This window comes from Synchiropus splendidus, chromosome 3 (genome assembly GCF_027744825.2).
Source record: "Synchiropus splendidus isolate RoL2022-P1 chromosome 3, RoL_Sspl_1.0, whole genome shotgun sequence".
Lineage (NCBI taxonomy): Eukaryota > Metazoa > Chordata > Actinopteri > Syngnathiformes > Callionymidae > Synchiropus > Synchiropus splendidus.
This window is the reverse complement of record NC_071336.1, coordinates 15,695,234-15,716,709: the sequence shown is the minus strand read 5'-3', so window position 1 is coordinate 15,716,709 and position 21,476 is coordinate 15,695,234. Positions and strand designations below refer to the sequence as shown.

General features: G+C 43.4%; 4 protein-coding genes across 5 annotated transcripts; 1 reads left to right on the top strand and 3 right to left on the bottom strand.

Moving 5' to 3' along the window:
• Positions 1-305: 305 nt before the first annotated feature.
• Positions 306-1,164, top strand: nop10 (NOP10 ribonucleoprotein homolog (yeast)). The gene is made up of 2 exons (XM_053860589.1): positions 306-479; positions 703-1,164. Exons 1-2 carry the CDS (start codon positions 426-428, stop codon positions 841-843), a joined length of 195 nt encoding a protein of 64 aa, XP_053716564.1. The 5' UTR covers positions 306-425; the 3' UTR covers positions 844-1,164.
• A 686-nt stretch (positions 1,165-1,850) lies between these two features.
• On the bottom strand, positions 1,851-8,406 carry lpcat4 (lysophosphatidylcholine acyltransferase 4). 2 transcript variants are annotated; one of them, XM_053859853.1, is made up of 13 exons: positions 7,912-8,405; positions 6,065-6,428; positions 5,627-5,739; positions 5,316-5,376; positions 4,840-4,898; positions 3,884-3,918; positions 3,669-3,723; positions 3,397-3,479; positions 3,164-3,289; positions 2,931-3,087; positions 2,756-2,848; positions 2,533-2,668; positions 1,851-2,315 (listed from the first exon to the last, which is right to left on the bottom strand). In XM_053859853.1, the coding sequence occupies exons 1-13, from the start codon at positions 8,002-8,004 to the stop codon at positions 2,137-2,139; spliced, it is 1,554 nt and encodes a 517-aa protein (XP_053715828.1). In that variant the 5' UTR covers positions 8,005-8,405; the 3' UTR covers positions 1,851-2,136. The 2 variants fall into 2 exon arrangements, 1 of the variants encoding a protein (XP_053715828.1); XR_008414175.1 differs by having other exon boundaries at positions 2,169-2,315; positions 2,533-2,657; positions 7,912-8,406.
• A 1,177-nt stretch (positions 8,407-9,583) lies between these two features.
• Positions 9,584-12,267, bottom strand: emc4 (ER membrane protein complex subunit 4). The gene is made up of 6 exons (XM_053860150.1): positions 12,111-12,267; positions 11,556-11,703; positions 10,949-11,063; positions 10,604-10,757; positions 10,367-10,527; positions 9,584-9,959 (listed from the first exon to the last, which is right to left on the bottom strand). The coding sequence occupies exons 2-6, from the start codon at positions 11,654-11,656 to the stop codon at positions 9,924-9,926; spliced, it is 567 nt and encodes a 188-aa protein (XP_053716125.1). The 5' UTR covers positions 11,657-11,703; positions 12,111-12,267; the 3' UTR covers positions 9,584-9,923.
• A 154-nt stretch (positions 12,268-12,421) lies between these two features.
• si:cabz01101003.1 (ubiquitin carboxyl-terminal hydrolase CYLD) lies at positions 12,422-21,309 on the bottom strand. The gene is made up of 16 exons (XM_053861070.1): positions 20,839-21,309; positions 19,814-19,931; positions 19,465-19,622; positions 18,589-19,053; positions 17,653-17,758; positions 17,080-17,534; positions 16,158-16,323; positions 15,911-16,052; positions 15,629-15,751; positions 15,449-15,540; positions 15,304-15,367; positions 13,806-14,010; positions 13,632-13,740; positions 13,438-13,556; positions 12,954-13,161; positions 12,422-12,876 (listed from the first exon to the last, which is right to left on the bottom strand). The coding sequence occupies exons 1-16, from the start codon at positions 21,007-21,009 to the stop codon at positions 12,692-12,694; spliced, it is 2,886 nt and encodes a 961-aa protein (XP_053717045.1). The 5' UTR covers positions 21,010-21,309; the 3' UTR covers positions 12,422-12,691.
• Positions 21,310-21,476: the final 167 nt, after the last annotated feature.

Genomic DNA, 21,476 nt, shown 5'->3' with positions numbered 1-21,476 from the left:
ATGAAAATATTTACTTTCTTAAATCTTTTCATACAAAAAATAAGGCTTTGTTCTACATGTCTTGGTACATTGTTGTTTACCACAAAGCAGTCCTTTATTACACGAAGAATATATATATATATATATATATATATATATATATATATATATATATATATATATATATATATATATATATATATATTCCACCGGAGTGGAAACCACATTAATTTCTAAATCTCGAAGCGGCTTGTGAATTCTTGCAGATATCATTCGAGGCTTATTTCTGTCAGCGTGCCTTCGCGAATACGCATGCGTTGAGCCACACTTCCGGTTTGTGTTGCTGTGGTGGAAGAACACACGTGTTGTCGAGCAAGAATTTGTTTTTTGTCTGAAAACGACGAAAGCCTTCCAGATTTGACACTTCTAAAGTTTTCGGTATCAACATGTTCCTGCAGTACTACTTGAATGAGAACGGGGATCGTGTCTACACGCTAAAGGTAACCTGTAAATAACCATCGAATAGTCAGTAACCGATCACTTATCCTCGACACCTGGTTTAAAACAGATGCGGTTCACACATTACTTCTGGTTGATGGTCTATATGTGCCTTTAGATTGAGTTGCTTTGACTTGGTTGATAGTAGACAGTTTAAAGTTATGTCAGTTCAAGCGCTCGTGATGTTGGTTGTAATAGCATGATCTCTGTTTTTTGCCGTCACAGAAGATGGGTCCAGATGGGACGCCGACCAGCTCGGCTCACCCGGCCCGCTTCTCCCCAGACGATAAATTCTCCCGGCACAGGGTCACTGTGAAGAAACGATTTGGAATTCTGCTCACCCAACAGCCCAGGCCTGTTCTCTAGTGGAGGAACGAAGAATGGCAGCTGGGAGACGTCTTCGGACGAGAGCGTCATTATGAAGGCGAAGAGAACCCCGTGGCTGGAATATTTCTTTTTCTGGGTCAGATGCACAAATCAAGGACGAATGCTTGTCTGAGATGTTTTCATATTGTCAAACGGAATGTAAATAGTTCTAGACGAACCAAGTTTTGTTTTGTTTTTACTATAGAATAACCAAACAGCTCAATTGTTTTTAGTTATCGTGATGCTTGGGACGGTTTGATGTCAAACAATGTCATTTAGTTCTTAACGTCGACAATAAACTGGTTTTGAATTGACGTTCAATTCTGTCTGACTCGCGCGTCCTTCTGCCTCTTGGACCACAAGCATTCTTTTCACATAAAAAAGACCCATAGTGATGACCTCAAAAAGACACGACTTTCCAATGTCGGTGTGCTGTAATGAGCTTCGCGCTGCCATCTGACTTTTGGAAACTGTCCACGGATGTGTGTCTGACTGGTCACATCTGTGTAACCTACTAACAGGCTCGGGGAGTAATGCAGTACATTTAATTGAAGGCGACTGTTTTCTGCTGCCGTGGTAAAGGAGAGAAATAAGTCTAGTGTCAGCTACATTTAGTAAAAAAATAGTATTTCTTTCAGGGGATTATAATTGGAATCTATTTAACAATGTATATAAACATTTTTCTTCCAAAATGGGTGGGATGAAGTCCGCCTGTCAGACACAGCAGACTGGCACCATCACTTGGGAAGCCTCGGCTTTTGAGACGTCAAAGTTTCTCACCATGGACACCATGGTTTCGAGAAAGGCGGCCATGAATCAAGGACTCGATAATGCAGTCATCATGCACACAACCATCTGTCAACATTTTCAGTTTTATAATGTGCAGAATATGTTTTTTTGGTCGTGATCTTGACCAGTTGGTGGACAGAACCTGCTGCAAGACATTAACAGCCACCTAATATGTAAATGGAAGGAAGCCAGCAGGACAATAGAAATTCAGACGTCAACATTTAATCAACTTCAGTATAAAAACCACTGGTACACAAAGAAGGAAAAAGCGTACGTAAAATAAACTTTGATTTACAATAACTTCACACATTTACATTAAAAATTATGACAGAAGAGGGTTGGACATAAATATGAATTGAATACACATACAGACACTGACAACCTGAGCGGGACTTGCTTCTAAAAAATACATATTTTAATTACAATCAAAAGAAAATTCTTATCAAAAGTCAAGTAATGTCTTCTTTCCACAAACACCAGAAGCTTTCAGTAAAAATGGACTTGTTATTCAAGCTTGTGATGGATGCTTGTGTTGCCGTACTGCAGGTCGCCATTGTTGTTGACTGTTGTCATGTCAGTCAGTGTGTTCAAGGTGAGGTGGCAGTCTCTCTCCTCAGGCTGCAGGTGCTCGTTCACGACTCTCTGATAGGTCGGGTGGGTGGTGAGCACTTGAAGCAGACGCTCTGTCAAAACAAGCCACTCGTGAGTGTCGTAACACAGTGTTGTCACTTTAGAAATCCTGTTTATCTGGACTATGACCATCTACTTGTTGCCCATTTCCTACTCAGAACTGGAGTCAGATATGGCCTGGAGTTTTCATCCTTTACACTTCAGCATCTCAACATAGATGGGCACTCTTCCTACTACAGTACATTCATTTCTGGCTTGAATCATGCTCACCTTCAGTCAGCGGACCTCCACGGGAAGCCTCAGCATAAAGTTCAGCAGTGTCATGCTGTGGGACACCGAGCAGCGCCCCCATGAGGTGAGGTAGTTCACTGTGATCAAGCACACCCCTGCCTTCCCTGTCAAACAGCTGATCAGCAAAAACATTTGTGATACATTTGAATTCAGCTCAACAGTGTTTCACACAGTGAGACCAGATGTATGACTGAGGACTTACAGTGTAGGCTGTGTGAAGGAGTGTTTTGAAGCCCACACATCCAGAAATGGTGGCAACATTCAAGTAGATCTGTCGGAGGTCAACCACCTCATCCTGGATGAGAACCAAGTATAAATTGAAGGGATCTTTTTTTAAAGCATTAATCAGATTGAAAATAGACTTTAGTGTGACAGACCTTGGAATAGAGGCCACAGATGGAGACGGCCGCCTGTCGATCACTGAGTCCCAGAAGCGAAGAGAGCATCTCCACGTCAGCCTTCGACTCCATGACCCCCAACAGACATCTTTCAACCATTCGGTCTAAAGCAGCTTCCACCTCTGCTGCTCCGAGGCTGACGGAGAGCACGTGTTGGAGTTAAACATGATGACGCACACATTAGAGCGCAGCCAGGGACGGAGGCTTCCTACCCATATCTGTGCAACACAGCCAGTGTTTCCCTGGCAGGCGACTCCAGTGGAAGTGAAAGGCCTCCGAGCTTCCTCACAGGCATCCTGCCCTCCATCACGTAGTCAGTCGCTGGAACACCAAGGGCCCTGAAATGTGGGCCAAACCGTTCAGGTGATTGTAGATCAGAGAGGTGAGTGAAGCCCAAAGCAATAAAAGAATGAAAAGGTCCCTTTGATCCAGACAGATGACTCACTTGGCCATAATCTTCTGGACATTATCCGCATACAAGTTTGGGTTGCTCTTTTCCTCCAGGGATGGTTTGTAAACAGGTAGAAACTTAAAAAAGAAAAAAAAGTCAAGCTCAATGTCAGTCATATTTCAGCTCGCACAGAGGATCAGGATTGGAGTGACTCAATTCAGCAATTTCACGAGCGAAAACAAAACATTTTAATCCGGAACAAAAGGCAGGATGAGCAAATATCACAAGATATGGAATTGGAATCAGTTAGTTGAATTGGTTTTTACCTCAACTGTAACACTGGTGTAGAATTGGGAGGTTGTATGCCAAAGCGCATCGAGCCTGCGAAGGGAAGACAGCAGGTTGAGTACCATTTCACGTATTAACTTTAAAGCGTCTGTTATTAAGCAGAATGAACTGAAGAGGTGCATTTATTTACTATGGCGAGTGCACAGTTATGATATCCAGGTCCATGTTAGACAGTACTACAAAAAGGTCTCACCAGCTGGTTCCTTTATACGTCCAGCGAACAGTGTCCTGCGGAAAGAATTTCAAGGATTTAAACAAAGCTTCCATCCTTTTCAGTGTGGGTGAGGTTTTATTGGACAAGTTATTCAGAAACCATTTCACTTCACTTAAACACACCCTGATAAAACCAGTGAGCAAACACCTGTCGTGTTTGTTCAGTAAAGACAGAGGGTAGAGCCAGGTGAAAAGGAAAAGTCTTGCTACAAGGTAACCGATTAGCCATCGACATTTAACACGTGTTCATCTGAAGGTCTGCCTGCTAACACAGAAGCATGTACTGTTGGATCATCGGCGGCAGAATCTCACTGATGAAAATATTGATAAGATGATATAATAATATATATAAGATGATAAGATTCAGGTTAAATCTTTTTTCTCAGACCTTGTCTTACCCGCTTCCAAATGAAGGTGTTTCCTGTCTAACAGTATGTTTCACAGTTGACTCGCCTTATCTGTAGGGCCAGTTTTTAGGTGAAAGAGGAAATGCACTACGCCATCTACAAAACATGACAGCAGCCCTGGTGACTCACGGTAAAGAGTCCACAGGAAGGCCGAGAGAGAATCCACAGTGTTGGCCAGTAGTTTGAAAGGTTTTGTGTGCTGAGAAACTTTATTTAAAAAAATATTCTTTAACACATGGGGGATGATAACAATACGTCAGTACATTGTTTTTAAATCCACTTGTCCAAAACCAACTCTCTCACATAATTCCAGCAATATTTTGTGACGCCAAAGGTGCCCTAAAGTTATAGGAGCAGTGCACACTAACCACAACAATCTGAATTTAACCACCTGATGTGAGGTGGAAGCATGCAGGTTGTCCACCCAAGTATAGCATCAAAGCATTTCATTACAAGACTTATGGTTGGACTGAGTTCTTTGTGTCGTCAGTTTAAGGGTCAAGACGAATGCAGCGCAACAGCCACTCACCAGCTTGTTGGGATAATGCAACAGAACTGGCTGGACAGGGACTCCGGAAAGGAAGGCACCTGAAGGAGGGAACAACAAGTCAGAGGACTGTAACACGCCACAGAACCACACACACACAACCAGCTACTGCACCCTTTCTCCCTCATGCCAATCATTCCTCACTGATGTTTTCTAAAAGCACTCCCTTGAGGAACGCGTGGCCATTCAGGAACCAAAAACAAGACTTCATAATACCCCTGGAATGTTTGCACTTAATAAAAGCGTGTTGACACAAGATGAATAGACTTTGCTTAAGTTAATATTTCAAAAATATCAACGAAGCTCTGCTGTAGAAAGACATGCAGTGCTTAAGTTTACACATCGGACTTGTACTATAAAGCATACATACTTGCATTTGAACTCTTTTCCACACAAGCACTAACTCGAGTGTTTTGAACAAGGTTAATGTTTTGGGTCGCCACAGCTTCTTCACTCACCAGGCTTAAACTTGATTAGAGCGCAGCCGTTAGTTGTGGTTCCCTCAGGAAACATCAGCATCTAAATTCATGAAAAGCAAATAAGCATGTTCACTGATCACTTCGTAAAACACCCAGGGAACACACACAGACACGGGTCGACATTCCAACACGGGACACAGAGACCCAACCACTGTCTCAACTGGTAGTGAACGAGTGCAGCAACGTCTGCAGAGGTTTCTTGTGCTGCGTAGTGTCACACAATCCCAGCAATGTTTTGTGAGGCCAAAGTTGGCCACAATGACCAGCTCTAAATCAGTTAAAAATCTTACCTGAGGCCAGTAGCCATTGGATGTCAACCTCTCAGAGAGTTGGGCGACAGCCATCTTCCTCGACTCAGGGTCCTTCCTGCTCACCAGCACAGACTGGTTAAACTCCAGCAGAGCTGAAACACAGAAATAGAAATGACAAACCAAGACGTGCAAAAACAGACAGGAAGCTGTGGCAGCTTGAACACTCATGTTGGGTCGGTTCTCCTCATGACACCTAACACAACATATCTGTCAAGCAGGTTGTCAGTCGAAGAGACAGGTTATTGTCAAACGCCCTGCTTCACAATATTGTTCTTTGCAAATATTAATGTAGAAAGTGCCATGGAATCATTGCAATGCCAGGGGTGCCATCATCACGCAGCGGCAGCCCGGACACACTTCACAAAACGGACCCAATAGGTACCATCACTGGACGACAAACACGCAAAGCTTCCTCACCTCCAATGACCGGCAGACTGCAGTTCTCTGAGCGGGACACCACCGTGGGCAACTGGGTCGGAAAAAGAACTATCATGTCCAGGAAGCCACTGTGAGGCGCCACCACCAGTACCGGCGCCTCTTTCAGGTTAGCACGTTGACCTTTGACCTTCACCCAGAAAAATCCCAGTGAGGTGAAGACAGCCCTGCTGAGGAGCCAGATAATTGGGTGGAAGACCCACTTCCTCCAGCCCCTGACGGGCTGTGAGCGTTCCTCTGCCGAGACACCAGCGAATCGCAGCCGGGCGATGGGCCACGCCAGCAGGAACAATAAAGCGGCCATGGTGATTCGTAGAGGGAAGAGAATGCTGCCCAGGAGGATACCCTGCAGAGCAAAACATGAACCTTTAGCACATGGAAAACATATGGAAGACGTGCCAAACTCAAGGCCTGGTGATCATTTCATGTTCAAGTTGTCAAAAAATATTGATACTCAACTCAAACGCTACATCCGAATGAGACACTAATAAGACACTACTGATACCATGGTGAACAGTGACAGCAGCAATGGTTTTGGACATATATTTGCAGGTGAAAATGGGACTGGTTTTTGTTTCTTTTTTGACTATTTTTGTTTAATTTTCAGAGGTTGTGTCTTTCATGTTAATAATTTTCTGTTTGTTTTTTTTTTTTGGTTTTTTTATCCCTGCAGTATCAAAAACAGTATCAAGCATCGGACATCTTTCTGGGCATCAATATCAAGTTAGAAATTTTAGTATAGTGACAACCCGAAAGTGTGCAGTGTAACGCTGTTATGATCATGCTAGCGTATAAGCTAAGGAAAAAAAGTAAACAGATGGAAACACATGTACAGAAAACTCCAAAAGATTCTGATGTCAGACTCATTTCATCTTGAAGGAGCATCAGTTATGGACTGTGTCTAAGATTTTGGACCCTTCTCTGTGTTTGACTGCCCTGAAATGAATAAATACAAAATTCTAACAAAGACAAAGCATTAAGTTCAGCTGGGCTATATTTGCGCAAGTAATTTCAAAAGATCGACAGATGTACTTGACTTCACTGCATGAATCATCAAACACGCCCTCCTGTTCGCAAGAAAGAAGCCATGTCTGGACAGTACCATGGCCGTCTACATAGGAAACCGCCATGAACAGCAACAGCTCTGTCCATCACTTTCATTTTCTGTCTGCGAGCCTGAACCAACAGCTTACCCCCAGTGATAGAACCCACCGCACATCTATCTGACAGCACAGGCTTGGCTTTTTTTGCCTGAGCCCAGCTGACTATTCCCTAATGTGGTGGGCTGAGCCGTTTCTTGTTATTCCTCTTTTCTTTTTCAAGTTTTGTTCCAGGCCCTTGGTGAGTAAAATGTATCATCTTTGCACGGCCTCCACACCTGACTGAGAGATTCCAACTACATTGGGAGGACAACTGGTCATTTGAGAGGACCACTTGATCAACACAGGATATGACGCTCAACTGCTCAAAAAACACTCAGTAACACACATCAACTCAAGAGAAACAAACAGGGGAAACACTCGTGTATATCCTGAAGTTCGAACTCTAGAAGATAAAAAAATCCATGAGTGTTTGAAGGTCAATTAAAATATTGCCCTGAGCCACGATTAGATCAGTGGCAGTTCACCATTAGCCGGCAAATACTAAGGTGCAATCTGCTCATGAGAAACCACAGAGTCCCCGAACAAGCAGTGAAGACAGAAGGACATGGAGAACCGAGCATCTGAGAGCAAGCGAGACCACCTCAGCTGGTTAAGTGTCAGACATTCAGTGGGCACCAGGCAGGTGAGCAGTGGATGGATGTGGGCGTGAGTGAGTGGGAGCTTTACCCTGATCCTCCGCGCCGTGCTTAGCTTCACCTGGTGGACAAACGGATGGGGATACTCAGGTGGCGTCACCTGCTGACCGTCGAGTTGCTCCATGATGACAGGAAGTCGTTACAATATTTCCAATAACGATCGTGGGGAGAAGGCACAACACAGCACGCGTGTTTGAAAATCCACTTTAAAATGTAAGAGCGAAAACACAAGCTAGGACGTACAAAAAAAGAAAGAGAGAGGGACTGAAAAATGAGGGCTAAAAACACTTCACAGCGCGTCACTCGTCCACATGGTGAAACACGCTCCGGAGCGATACTCCCACTTCTTGTAAGTTCGCTCACCACCCGCCCCGCCCCTCCGCCGCCGCTTGTCAGCCGCGCTGCCCTCCGTCAGGGGCGGGTGCAGCCAGTCGGACCGGTCCTCGTATCATCCGAGGAGCTGATGAAGAAATCTGCGACAAATCAAGACGCTGCTGGTAAAAAAAAGAGCCAAACGAGAGACATGCGAGTTGACTTTGAGTGGTGCGATGGTTTCGTGTGCTTTGTGACGTCAGAGACGGGACGCATGTGTTTTACCTTTGCAGTTTGGTTTAAGCGAAGTGGAAAATATCAACAGAAAAAAAAATGACTTCGAACGGAGAACATGATGTGAAGATCTTGAAAGATCGCTTCTGTTAATTTTTACAGCATGCGCATTATTCAATGTGCATCACATCATTGTGCTTTTCTGGCAGTATTTATATCCTCCATATGTGCTCACTATCTGAAGACAGTCAGAAATACTTGAAATTCAATTGAAACCCAATTGCAAAATTCACAGAATCCAATCAAATTTGAACCCCATGGGAGAATGTCACCAGGTTGCATTCCATTGCTGGAGTGGAAGGTGAGAACAGCACATGGTTGGAGAGAAAACAGCTTTTCCATCAAATATGACACATTTGTTGACCGCTTGTGAATCAGTGTGGTGAGCATGTTGTATTATAAAGAAATGACATTTGGAGTCGCAGCCTTTCTGGTCACCTTAAACACCAGAGACAAGAGGCTTTAGTTGGTCACGGCTCAGCTTTGCCCTCTACCCTGTCAGCTTTTGTTCTCTGAGGGGTGTAGCCACTGATACCAACGCTGCACTCTCAGTGAGACTGGGTGCACGCTCAACATCTGTTGGAGAGTAAAGGCTGAATCATCATAACTGGAATGCCACACCCAACTGCTGCTCACTGAAGTTACCCATCAAATCAAAAAGTATTTTAAATAAAAAATGTACTGCATTTTGAAACGCACTGTCATCTACTTCAGCATCTTGTGAGTTTTGTCACTGTAGGTTTTACTAAAGAGTCAGTCTTCGGTACAGACTTTAATTCATCTGCATCTTTTAACAACCCCTTTTCTACGTGGGGGCAAAAACATTTTGTTTTAGGAAACTATTCTAGTCAAACTGGAGAAATTCTTCTTTAACTGTGCCTCACATCCTCCAATAGAAAATGTCATTGAGCTTCAGTCTCTCTCACTTCTCCCTGTATTTTGTTAAGATGATCAGAACTGCATAGTCCAGTAGCACCCAACCAACCCCACTCTGAAGGAGTATCTAGTACACACTCTCAAGGAGACACCAGCCTCAGGAGTAGGGATTACACTGTGCATGTGGTACAGAACTGACACAAGACATTATAATAAGTTTAATTTTTATTGCAATATTAAAACATTTCATGTCATCATAAAAGATTTTCAGGCATCCATCAGATGTGAACTATAATCCCGCCACACGTGAACATGGATACTGGTGTTAGATGTGGTGTTAGATGAGCTAAGCAGCGAATACATCAAGGAAGATGATCAACTTTTATTGAAAATGGAAAAAAGAACGTGACCGTAATAAAGTGAATGTAAAACAATCAGTCAGCAGGAAGTAGATTCTGGATCTGCTTGCACTAGAAGAGCTACAGATGAGTGGGGAGGGACTTTAGTTCCTTTGTGGTAGTTTTGAGACAAATAAATAGCCTGAAGAAAGAGCACTCCACTTCACAGAACCATCCCACCACCCATGATCTCCATCCTCTGTAGAGAAAACAAAAAATACCGAGTGAATGCTCATATATTTTCATAACCACCTGGACAATTCTACTCAAAGTAGTCCAAGATAAAGGCAGTAGTCCCCCCATCAGCATGGAAACAGTCCATTAAGAACCAGAAAGGGCTTGAAATATGGAGATACTGGTTTCAAACCCTGGGAATTATGAACTCAAACTTGTTTACTGAGCTGAAGGACTTAATAATAACACTCAAGTTGTCGTTTCAGCTGGAGCAAGTACATTTGGACCACTTTTGCTACAATAAGCCAACAAGGCATAGAAGGTGACAAGAATACACAGCTCCGAGTGGTGTTTTTTTAAGTTGCAGCAGTAAAGGTCTGTAACAGAGGCAAGATAGATTATTTATCATCATCGAGAAGTAAAATTCCTTACCTGAGGCGGGTCAATGAAAGCCAACCAATCGGACGAGTGTGTCGGCAACAATCCCATCGATTGACACTTATAAATGGCTAATGCTGAGCCCAAGAGGTTCCCAACCAAGTACACCAGTCCTTGGAGCCACTGCTGACTGGAGCTTTCCAGCAGCTTAAAAGCTGAAGAGTAGCAAGACACAGTTTGTTAGCGTGGTCAGAGGTTACACCTCAGCTGATGTGAAGAGTCTGGACTCACTGGCAGACATTGACATCAGGGCCTGTATAGGTCTCCAGGCCATCATGCAGACCATCATGATGGGGAAGATGGAGATGGTGTTGCCTGACATGTACATGATAAAGAGGTTCATAGGGATCTGCTTCAAGGGTCCCAGGGCCACATCCCAGCAGCGCTGAAAGAAGAGAAGCACACCATTTTTTCCTTTGCTTTTCCAGTATTTATTATTGGTATTATTGGCATTGCTGGCAAACATGCACACTTCAAATTTGTAGGTCTTGTTTATTTCATGATAACACGGATTTAAAAAATAATCTACACACTTCTTAATACTCAATACATTAACAGACTGAAATCCTGACTCACCTTTTCTACCAGGTTCTTGTCAGTCTCCTGGATGCTTGTATCAGGAACTGGTTTCTCAGAATAGCCAATAGGGTAGACAACATCTCCCTGCCCGCCTTGTCTGTCACTACGACTCCTGTGGCACAAGAACACATTTTAGGACCGTCAGTTGACTAGCCACTGGTTTAACCAAGAGCCATATGCCCAAAACATTGAGGGTTTCAGCGACATGAGATGCAGTGTTTTTAAATGACACTATGACGGAGGACAATGTGGTAACAATATGCTTGTCAGTGCAATACTTGCATCCACACATTTATCTATTAAATATATATGTGACAGTCCAGAACCATGATCCCACTGAGAATTACAGACTCTTTACAGTACGTCAGCTGGGGAAAGGTATCATGACATTTGACATCTGAGGCCGTAGGGAACTTACTGCAGCACTTTAAGCAGCATAACGGACTTACCCTTGTTTTTCTATTTCCTATAATATCCAAGTACAGCAAGACGGGGAATGAAATAAAGCTAAATTCAGGATGGGATGGACTGGAGTCAAGAAATCAGTTTAGCACTTGCCACAACGGTTGTTCTGGGATAAACCGGAACATGCGATGCTGGTTACCTTGTGCTGCTCATACTCAGCTCCAACGCCCACTTCATCCTTCTTGAACCACAACCGCCTCTGGTTGATAGGGCTCCACCTTGTCCACCTGGCGACGCCATGACAGCAGACTGCACAGCTGGACCTCAGTGACAGTAATAACCGCCTACTAGAATGGACAAAAAAAAAAATCACATTATACACGAATCTGTGTCGGCGCCAGACATCCGTTAACTTAACCTTATTCCCATTCGAATCCTCAACTAACCTGGATGGATGCTTCTTCGGTTAAGAGTCGAAATATACTAAAGGTTTGAAAATCCAACATCGAAAACAACGGAGGGAACTGACATGCCGATTATTACAGCTGCTCGTACGAACAGAGGCCACATTTCCTCAGTATAAAAATCAGACCATTTCGTCGGTTACTACACGTACAACGTTAGTTAGCCGCGGCTAACCAATTAGCCACCACGACTACAACTGTGAGACAAACTGGCAGTCGCTTTACGGGATAGAAATGCCAACGTGGTTGCGGTAAAACATTATTTACCCTATCGACTAATATTAACGTACCTTAAAGGAGCATCCAAATTAACCAAACGAAATCCGTGCAAGACGTCGATCGTGTGGAACTGTCTTCATTACAACTTCCGGTGAATATCGATGACAACAAAGGAAGGTACCGCCATCTGGCGGTTTGCCAAGGGATGGTCACGAAGAGACGACAATACGATTTAAGAGTTGCGTCAACGGCAAATGAGATTAAAGTAACACAAGACAGGTGACTCTTGAGACCATTCCAGTCAACAGTTGGCATGTTGTCCACCAAAATGGATAAGAAAATTATCACCAAAACAGAAAGTACAAAACCATTTATTAGCAGGGACACTGTCTGAATATGAAAACAAATAAACTTTCAAATAAAGACAACTCTTCAGTAGGTTTAGACATTACAATGGCACAAAAAGGCACAGAAACATAGCAGCACAACCTGTATGTAAATAAATCAAAGATGTTAAACGCATTACACATTAAAGGCACCTTTGACCAATAAGTGGGACACATAGTCCAAACAAAGTCTTATTTCATCCACATTTGTTCAATTGTCCACATTTGCAAGTTCCACCGACTGATTGTCCCACGTTGTTCATGTCTCACTTGTATAGGCTTAGCTCAGGACTGTGGTAGAGACACATATAAGAGTCGCACAGCAGCCGACGTGCCGACTCCTTTAAGGAGGTGGGGTTTAGTCTGCCAAGGTCATCCTCCGACAGACTGAGGTAACGTCCCACCTCTGGACACGGCCTCACCTGAGGGACGTTGAAACCATTCTCACCTCCTGCATTACATCAGAAACAGAGATTACTGGCCCATCAAAAGTTTTTTTTTTCTTTTCACAACCGTCATTTCTCTCACCTTCTCTGTCTGCCATACTGTCAAAAAACAGCCAGTCGGTAGGGAGGGGTCCATGCTTGACAAAGCTCACATAGTGACTGGTCTCAATGCAGGTCACAGCAAAGAGAGACATTTGCTGGCGGGCACAGGGCAGAGAGCCAGACCACTGCCCATCAGGCACAGCAATCTCCACAGGAGAATGGGAAGTTCTCTTCTTGTGACTGTGGACCTGAGAGATGACAGAGCAGACGTCAAACATCTTCCACAACATGAACATATTATAATGTTATACAGTGCTTCTTTGCATCTGCTATTACACCACACTGCTACACTTTTCACTATCTTCTCACTTTAGATGGTTATGCTTGCTGAAAAGTACAGTATTTCAAATTGTTTCACTTCCTTCTCCACCTTATCTTTGATGTCATACCAAGGAACTTAGTGACCTTGTTAAAACACGAACAAAAGGACTCTGAAAGTGCAACTGTAGAGGTGGATTTCCTACCTGTGTGTTGCAGGTCTTGCAGTATTGTTTGAGTTGACCAGGAGTGATGTCAAGGTCTTCATAACACTGGAAACACTCCCATTCAGCCACCGCCTGACAGATGCTGCACTGCCTCAGAGCTGGATGAAATGGGGAAAAAAAGTTACTTACAGACAAAATGAAAGGGAAAATGTCACATTATACTGCCAAAGTACTGTCATCAAGCAGGTCTGTGATGTCCAGGGTCAGCGTTGGTAAGATGGCATCAAACATTTTAAAGTCCTTCCCAAATCTGGGCATGAGAAGCAACAGGCAGGACGGCGCCTAGCAGGAAGAGAAGAATAATTAAAGCCTTGAGGCATGTGAAACGCCAAACAGCACATGGGTACCTCCACAAACTTCAGCCCAGCATGAAGGAAGGAGGACTCCAGCAGATTCTGGACACTGGCAACCCGCATCTGATTGGAGGATGGCGAGTGCAAAGGAATGGGTGAGTTTTGAGGCGAGGACGGTGACGTGGGTGAGGGAGAGGATGGGAGAGACGGTGGAAACAGCTGGTAAAGGTGACACTCTTGTGGGTCTCGTGTCATCGATCTGCCAAAGGGAATTAAGTCAAAGGACTCATTAGCACTGGTGTGACCTTTTAGAAGACTTGTTGGGCGACTGATAATTTTGATTAGCTGTACCATTTACATTAAAAATGTTTGAAAAAGGGAATTCATGCTGCCTTTCCCCTGTGTCGCGCTTTTATTGGATGTAAGTACAACTATTACTAATGGAGAATAGTTGAAGTCTACGTGAAGGAGGATGCATTGAGACATTTTTAAAACAGGTTTTGAAAGTGGGGTAGACACCAATAAATGATGTAGAATAAAGTCCGCACCGGGAACACCCGAGCACTGGCGGAAAAATACGCACAAGCAATGCTGTGGCGGGCGATGATGCGGTGACCACCGGTAAAGCCGGAATCACACAAAAAGTGGTCGTGGTTTGAGGTAGCCCTGCACCATATTCAGGAACACACACGCGGTGGAGAAGGGCACACAGACTAGAGGGCCCCCAGTAACACTTTTTGAACCAAGGAAGTATGTCTCAACGTGACTCAAAAGACATCCCTCTGCCATGCAAGCCATGAGTACAAACACTGCATTTGGAAACGTCTGTAAACTACCGGGTTACCCACGTTCACCCTGTAGTCACTTCTGTACCATCCTTCAGTCTATGACCTAAGTTTGACAACTGTTGCGTTCCAAAAATCTAAATAAATAAGTGTGTTCCTCACTTATACTGCCCCTGACAAGCTATTCTTCATCATCCACAACGCATTTCATCATTAGTGCATTGACATTCCCGGTAACGTTAATGTCAGTATCTGTCTTGTAATAATGGTAATAACACATAAATAGTCTTTAAGTCAGCTCTGTAGATACTCCATGATTAGTGAGCATGACGCTGCACATGAAGTGTTGCTTTAAGACAGGTGTCGCTCCAGGATGCATGAATCTGGGATGGGTGTGAAAAAGTATTGCATTATAGCCTCTGCAAAAAACTAGACTACAACAATGAGTTCAACCCATTCATACAAAGTTAACTTGAGTTTAGCAGATATACTGTACATTGTCCTGGCTAAAGTAAGACCATGGTAAATCAGCAGGAGTGTCAAGATGGTCAAAATATTATAAAGCAGAAGAATAATAGTCAACATCATTTTCATTAATAAACGGAAGTATATTGATCACTCATTTTAATAAATCTGTGAGTGGTCCACCGACTGGAATAACTGAGTGAGTTGGTTCTTGAGACACAGAAAGTATGTCAGCAATGACACGCATTGATTTTCACATACACATGAAGCAAAATGGAGTTATGAAACATTCACTGAAGTACCTTATCTTGAGCAGTGGCTCAACTCTCAGCAGCTGGAAAAGCTTGTTAATGAACTCCTCAGGATCTTGAAAGACACGAGGGAAACAGTTGCTTGACAACATTCCTTGTCAGAGTTCGACGTAAGGATGAGGATGAGCACATGCACCTTTCTCCTGATTGGTGAAGCCCATGTCACTGTTTGCAGCCTCCAGCAGGCGTCGTAAAGCCATGGTCTTGCTGGCACACACGTAGCCAGACCTTGACAGTAGGTGCACATTTTAGCAAAGAACATACCAAGCTGTGAGAGAAAAGGTTTCATGCTTGAAGAGGAAAGACTCTCACACACCTGCGCAGGGGGTTGACTATCTCGCAGCGAAGCAGGTCCTGTGCCTGGCTGGAATTTTGGTCAGTCTTGGGGTCAGTGGGCCAAAACAACAGCCAGTCTGCTGAACTGCAGCAGGAGAACAGACTGCCCACAACAGCCAACGTTACTGGATTCGTCTCTTAATATTCCAAATATGAAATGTGTTTTAGAAAAGCAAATCTGTGAGGTAATTAAACTAACACCAATTGCCAATGAAAATACGTCACATCCTACTCTGTTAATAAATGAATATAACCTGACAACCTGAAAAGAGTAGCATCCAGGTAGCAAGAGTTGAGGTGACCCTGGATGCCCTTCTTCCAGCCCTCATAGAGTTCTCTCGCTTCATCCCCATCCACAGGGGGAGTGTGATCCTCCACACGCTCACTGCCCCACTCAGCAAAGGCTAGAACGGAAGAAATAGTTGAGACAATTGGACTAATTCGAGCTTTAAACAATCCTGGTCAAATAGTGCATTGGTGAAGCTGGCATAGAGGTAAACTGCATTTACCTATTGAGTTGCATCGCTCCACCTGATTGACAGGTGCCTCAGGAGCAGGGAACCTGGAGTCTCTCCTGCAGTTTCTGAGCTTGACAAACAGTCCCTTGTTGGGAGGGCAACGGAAATGGCGCTCACCGAGGTAACTCCCGTCTGTTCCTGCGCTCAGCTCCTGGTCCTGAGAGTCAGGAAGGACAGATTCGTTGTGAATGTCAGGAATTGGTGTGTTATAGACATGTAACAAATCCATCCAAAACATCATTATTGTTGATAATAAACATGGATACATTCTGCAGCATTATCATACGGAAGAAGTAAATTAAATCTATCAGTATTCTTATTGTTGATCATGAAAGAGTCAAATCTGGAAAAATATATACTGTACAAATAAAATGTCATTCCTCAGCATTTCTGTTTTTATTTCTCAAACATTCCAATTGTGACACATTCATGAGTTCACTTATCCAGATCAGTAATAAGGCAAACAACTTTACTTTGGAGCTAAACCAGACTATCTATACTATATACTATCTATATTAACCCTTCAATGTGACCAATGGAGCAAAACACCAGTTGTGAGTTTATTTGTGAGTTAATATTGATAAGTACAAAAGAAAACATGGATCATAAAGTCTGTTGGTGTTTCCTACAACTCCTGTCCATCATTTGGATTAATAACTTAGTTGTGTGTGAGAGCTTTTCCCATCTGTGCAGCGACATCTTGCTTAGCAAGTGTGTCTGTGGCTAATATAATTATAAGGTGAAATGGACTTTGAAAATGAAAATAAAGATCAGCAAAAATACAAGCAGAAAACGGAAAAACAACATTTTTTTAAATGTAATCTAATCTAATGTAATAAATGCTTAAGTTAAGTCACACTGAAAGTGCTACTACTTCAACTTCTTCAATCAGTTAAACAAGTGGTTCCCTTACCAGTTCGATGCCAGCCACTGGTTCAGATATTCCACTGATTTGCCCAATCCATCGAATGACCCCAAACAGAGGGGGATCATTGACCTCTACCATGGACCCAACCTCAAACTCCCCTTCCAAAAAGACTTCAGCATCTTCTCCGGTGCTTTCACCACGGTCTGGTGACCACAGTGGAGAGGGGAGTTCATGTGTTCCATTGGCATGCTGCTGGTGCTCTAGCTGGGTCAAGTTAGGCTTTGAGAAGTGAGGTTTAGGAGGTGGCAGAGGAGGAGGTTGGACAGTGGTCTTCGGTTGCACCAAAGGAGGCTTTGCTGCCGGTTTGGTCGGCGGCATCAGAGCCACCTTTATAGCAGACATAGTTGGAGACACAGGAACTGATTTTGCAATGGGCTGTGAAGGTTTCAAAATGGATTTGGGCTTCTGGGCGACACCACTCGGACGGTGGGATTTGACTTCTGAAGACAGAGGAATGAAGCTCAATAATAAGACGATTTTTATGGCATAACTTGCATTATACATTTCTTCACACAAGAATGTAGCATGTGTAGACATCTGTGTGTATATTCTTTCTACCTGGAGAGACTTTGCTGACATGCAGCAGCAGTCCATAGATGGGGGACGGAATATAGCAGAGTTTTTCCCCTTTGTAGATGCCATCCCAGTTACCATCAGGAGTGTCCTGAAATTCAAAGCAGGAATGAATGCAATGCAGCTTTTCACAATAGCTGCACAGCGGAGACACTCCACCCAAGGCCTTGGGAACAATTGAAAGGGAAGGTTGGGGTGCCAAAAAAGGAAAAAGAAAAGTGACAATTTATAAAGAGTGAATGGGAAGTGAACCAGAAAAAAAGTGGAGTAAATTGTCTGTGAAAGATTTGAATTTGAAATGAAAATGGAAAAACAGCTTAAATTAATCATCATTTATCTTTCTTCATTTTTGGGTCTTTTTGATTTCTCACCGGACACTGTGAAAGATCATTACATAGTGAGACGCCAAAGGTTTAATAAATACATAGTTGATAACTCAGGCATCAACATCTAATGAAAAATGATTGAAAAAAAACCCCACAAATTCCCCAATAAATATTACATGCAATGATGCACACCAAGCCACACAATTCAAACAAAACAGCGCTGATCTAGAAAGACAATTTAAAAACCCACTTCATAGAAGCAGCATGAAAACATCCCATCGCCAAATTGACATATGCAAGTGCCCTAAATGACACTGTTGCATGCTTCAAAGCTGCATAGAAATGCAATACCACGTTCCCCTGGCATGCTCCAACTTATGTGCCATTTGACAAGCAAAACTGTCTTGTGCTGCTCCCACTGTGATTTAAGTTGCAATCCTCATATTTAATAACTGCCTCGCTCACCTAGAAGTCAAAGGGTACAAATAACAGGGTGTAAGATATTTTTTTGTAATTAAGTCTAGACAAAGAAGTTAAAGTCAAAGGTCAAAAAAAAAGCTTAGTATTAATGAAAGATTTGATGGGTAAAACTGACCAGTAGGATTCCAACGTAAGTCCCAGAAGAGGAGCGACCAGGCAGGAGACCACAGAAGCGCACTTCACCGTGGCACACGACATCCTCCAGCTGACAACTGACTCTCTGGCTGATTTGGAATTGTTGGGACTCTGTTGTTCTGGCGACGAAGAATTGCGATTGAGAAGTACTGGGCTGATGGTGGAGAAAACTTATGTGGCGACTCTGCTGCTGATGACTGGAGCGCTCTACATGTTGGCCGTTGCTGGGCTGATGGTTGCTGTGACCATTGCTGGAAGGATTGCTGCTCCGATGACTGTGCTCTTTTTCCCTATGTCTCTCCTGTGGTTCTGAGCCATTGTTACGAGACCAGTGCCGGACCCTGACGTGACTCACGGGAACGAAGAGAGCAGACGCATCGGGGCAGACGAAGATTCTCTGACCTTTATAGGAACCGTTGCTCACTCCTTTCCCTGCTGCTGAGCCCTGCATGAGACGAGACCAGCAAAACATGGAGGTTGATTTTGTGCATTTTTAATTGTGAGTAAATCATTCTGTTGAGAAGCACCGAGTAATCAGTTGAGGTTTGTCTATAACCCTTGACAAATGCTGCTGGTGTGGACGTGTGGGAGCAACACAGCCACCAATGTCACAACTTATAATCACTTGGCGTCTGTTACAACACAGCAACATGCACAACTAACAGCTTAAAATAAGCTTAAGTGTTGCTACATAAATCAACAAAATGTATTTCTCACGGATCACATCAGTTCATTTTTTTCTCTAAGCTACATGGACAAAGTTAAACAGGCTCCAACCCACCAACACCCACATAAGGAAATAGGCAGCTGAAGATGAAGGAATAAATGAATGAATGGATCATCAGAATAACTGTACCTTAAGTTGTACCCCAAAAAAGACAGCGTTGCTTCCTCTGTTCAACGGGCCGATGTACCTGAGCTCTGCCTCGACAAGGTCATCTGACTGGCCCATCTGGACCCACAAAGGGGTACCGACTGGCAAAGAGGCATAATACTGCAACTTCCCCGGGTTGTCTGGAAGAAAATATAAAGAAAAGATCTGTGACTAAAAAAAATATTTTCAATAATATAACAACATTTCAGTGTCTAATTCTAATTAGAAAAGTGCTTTTACTATGGTGCACTCACTTTGCATTATTTTGAAGATAACAAGCGGTCGGGTGTCAATCATTATATTTACATTCATAGTAGAAATAATTTATTACTTAATAGTTTCAGACGAGTTTCGGGATCCGAGACTGGCTCCAAGAGACTCACTAACTCAGCTGGTACCTCCACTAGCAGCTTCTTTTCTATTTTAACCATGGCGCCATTGTCCAGGACCTGCGAAGATGAAAGGAACTAACTAGAAAAAAAGCTGCACATGTCAAATATTATCACCACATCGTCATACAATTTCATAAAGGCGTATAATAATAGACATTACTAAGACAATTAATAGACATTTTCAGACACAACTCAACACAAATGGCTCTGTACAGAAGTGGCAGAAGAACCAGTTGACTTAATGGAGGCAAAGATGGCTATTTCAAAGCAAAAAAGAAAGGAAATCATCATGCTGAGAGAATCTGAAAGAAAATAAAGGGCGACAATGACAAAATAAAAGCCTAAATAGAAGTAAGAAGTCAGGAATTTCAAGGGTGTCAGGGCAGCAAGGCAGGATAGCAGACCTGGGCTAACCACGATTACCCAATACAAGTCTGAACACAAAAAAAGAAGCATGTGACAATGAGAGAGAAGTTCCTGGAAAGGAAGACAAAGGCACGCATGTCTTCTCTGCGGAGCTGAGCCCCGAGTTTCAAGATGGTAATGTGGAAATCGAATCAATCCCAGAAGCATCATCATCAGGGCCACTGAATTAACAATGAACAAAACAAAATGAACAAGAATGAGGAGTACTGACTGAGAGTTACACGCACAAAAACCCTCTGAAGACGCCAAAGAAGTGTAATGGCACGGTGAAAAAAAGAACATTATTCACTCGTATTCATCAAGTGCTCTTATTGTATCTTAACAAGCGTCACTTGAACTTGCATGAGTGAAGAAATCAAAACTGACTTCATAAAGAAACAGTCTGGGAAATCTATATGTTCATAAAAAGGGGCAGACATTACAAGAACTGCTCTTCTCTCTGCTGCTTTTCGACCCCTCAGATGACAAGGTTGTTGTATGAGGGATTGCAATACACTTCTACTCTTCTGAACTGCCGTCAAGTCAGAACAGCCTTTACCTTCACCCACACATTTTCACTTCTGCTCTTCTGCGACTCCTGCTCCAGGCAAATGTTGCCCCGCTGCAGCCAAATGGTGCCGTCCACCTGATCCTGGACTCTCAAGTCCGTCGAGAGCAAGAACATCTTGGGGGGGCGCCGTTTCCGGTTTACCTCATGAGCTCCCGACATGTCACAGGTGTGAAAACAATGACGGCTTCGAAAAGAAAAGAGGCACAAGAAAGCCTTTGTGTTCGGAATCAAAATGGACGTTGAGCCGGTGTTCTCGTTTTAGTAAAGTTCGTACAAATATCCACTTCTTTCATATTTAGAGGCCAAGCTCGAACTTTTTTTCTGTCCGCCTTTCCTAGAGTCCGCAATTTACGAACAGTTTGCTACTCCCGAAGCAACTAAAGCCGTTTATCAGAAGCTCGCGAACTTCACCCTCAACTTTCCTCCCATGTTTAAAGGAGCTGTGCGCGTCAATAACAACCTGAATGGGGAAGCAGGAAGTGAAATGATTGACACATGCGAAAGCCAATAGAAATAGAGTAACGTTGACGTGACCAATAATGTCGCGGGAGGAGTCGTCCGTTAATTCTGACGCCTCGGTTACTGATGTGTTGCCTTCTAATATTGATAAGCCCTCCGACACGTTT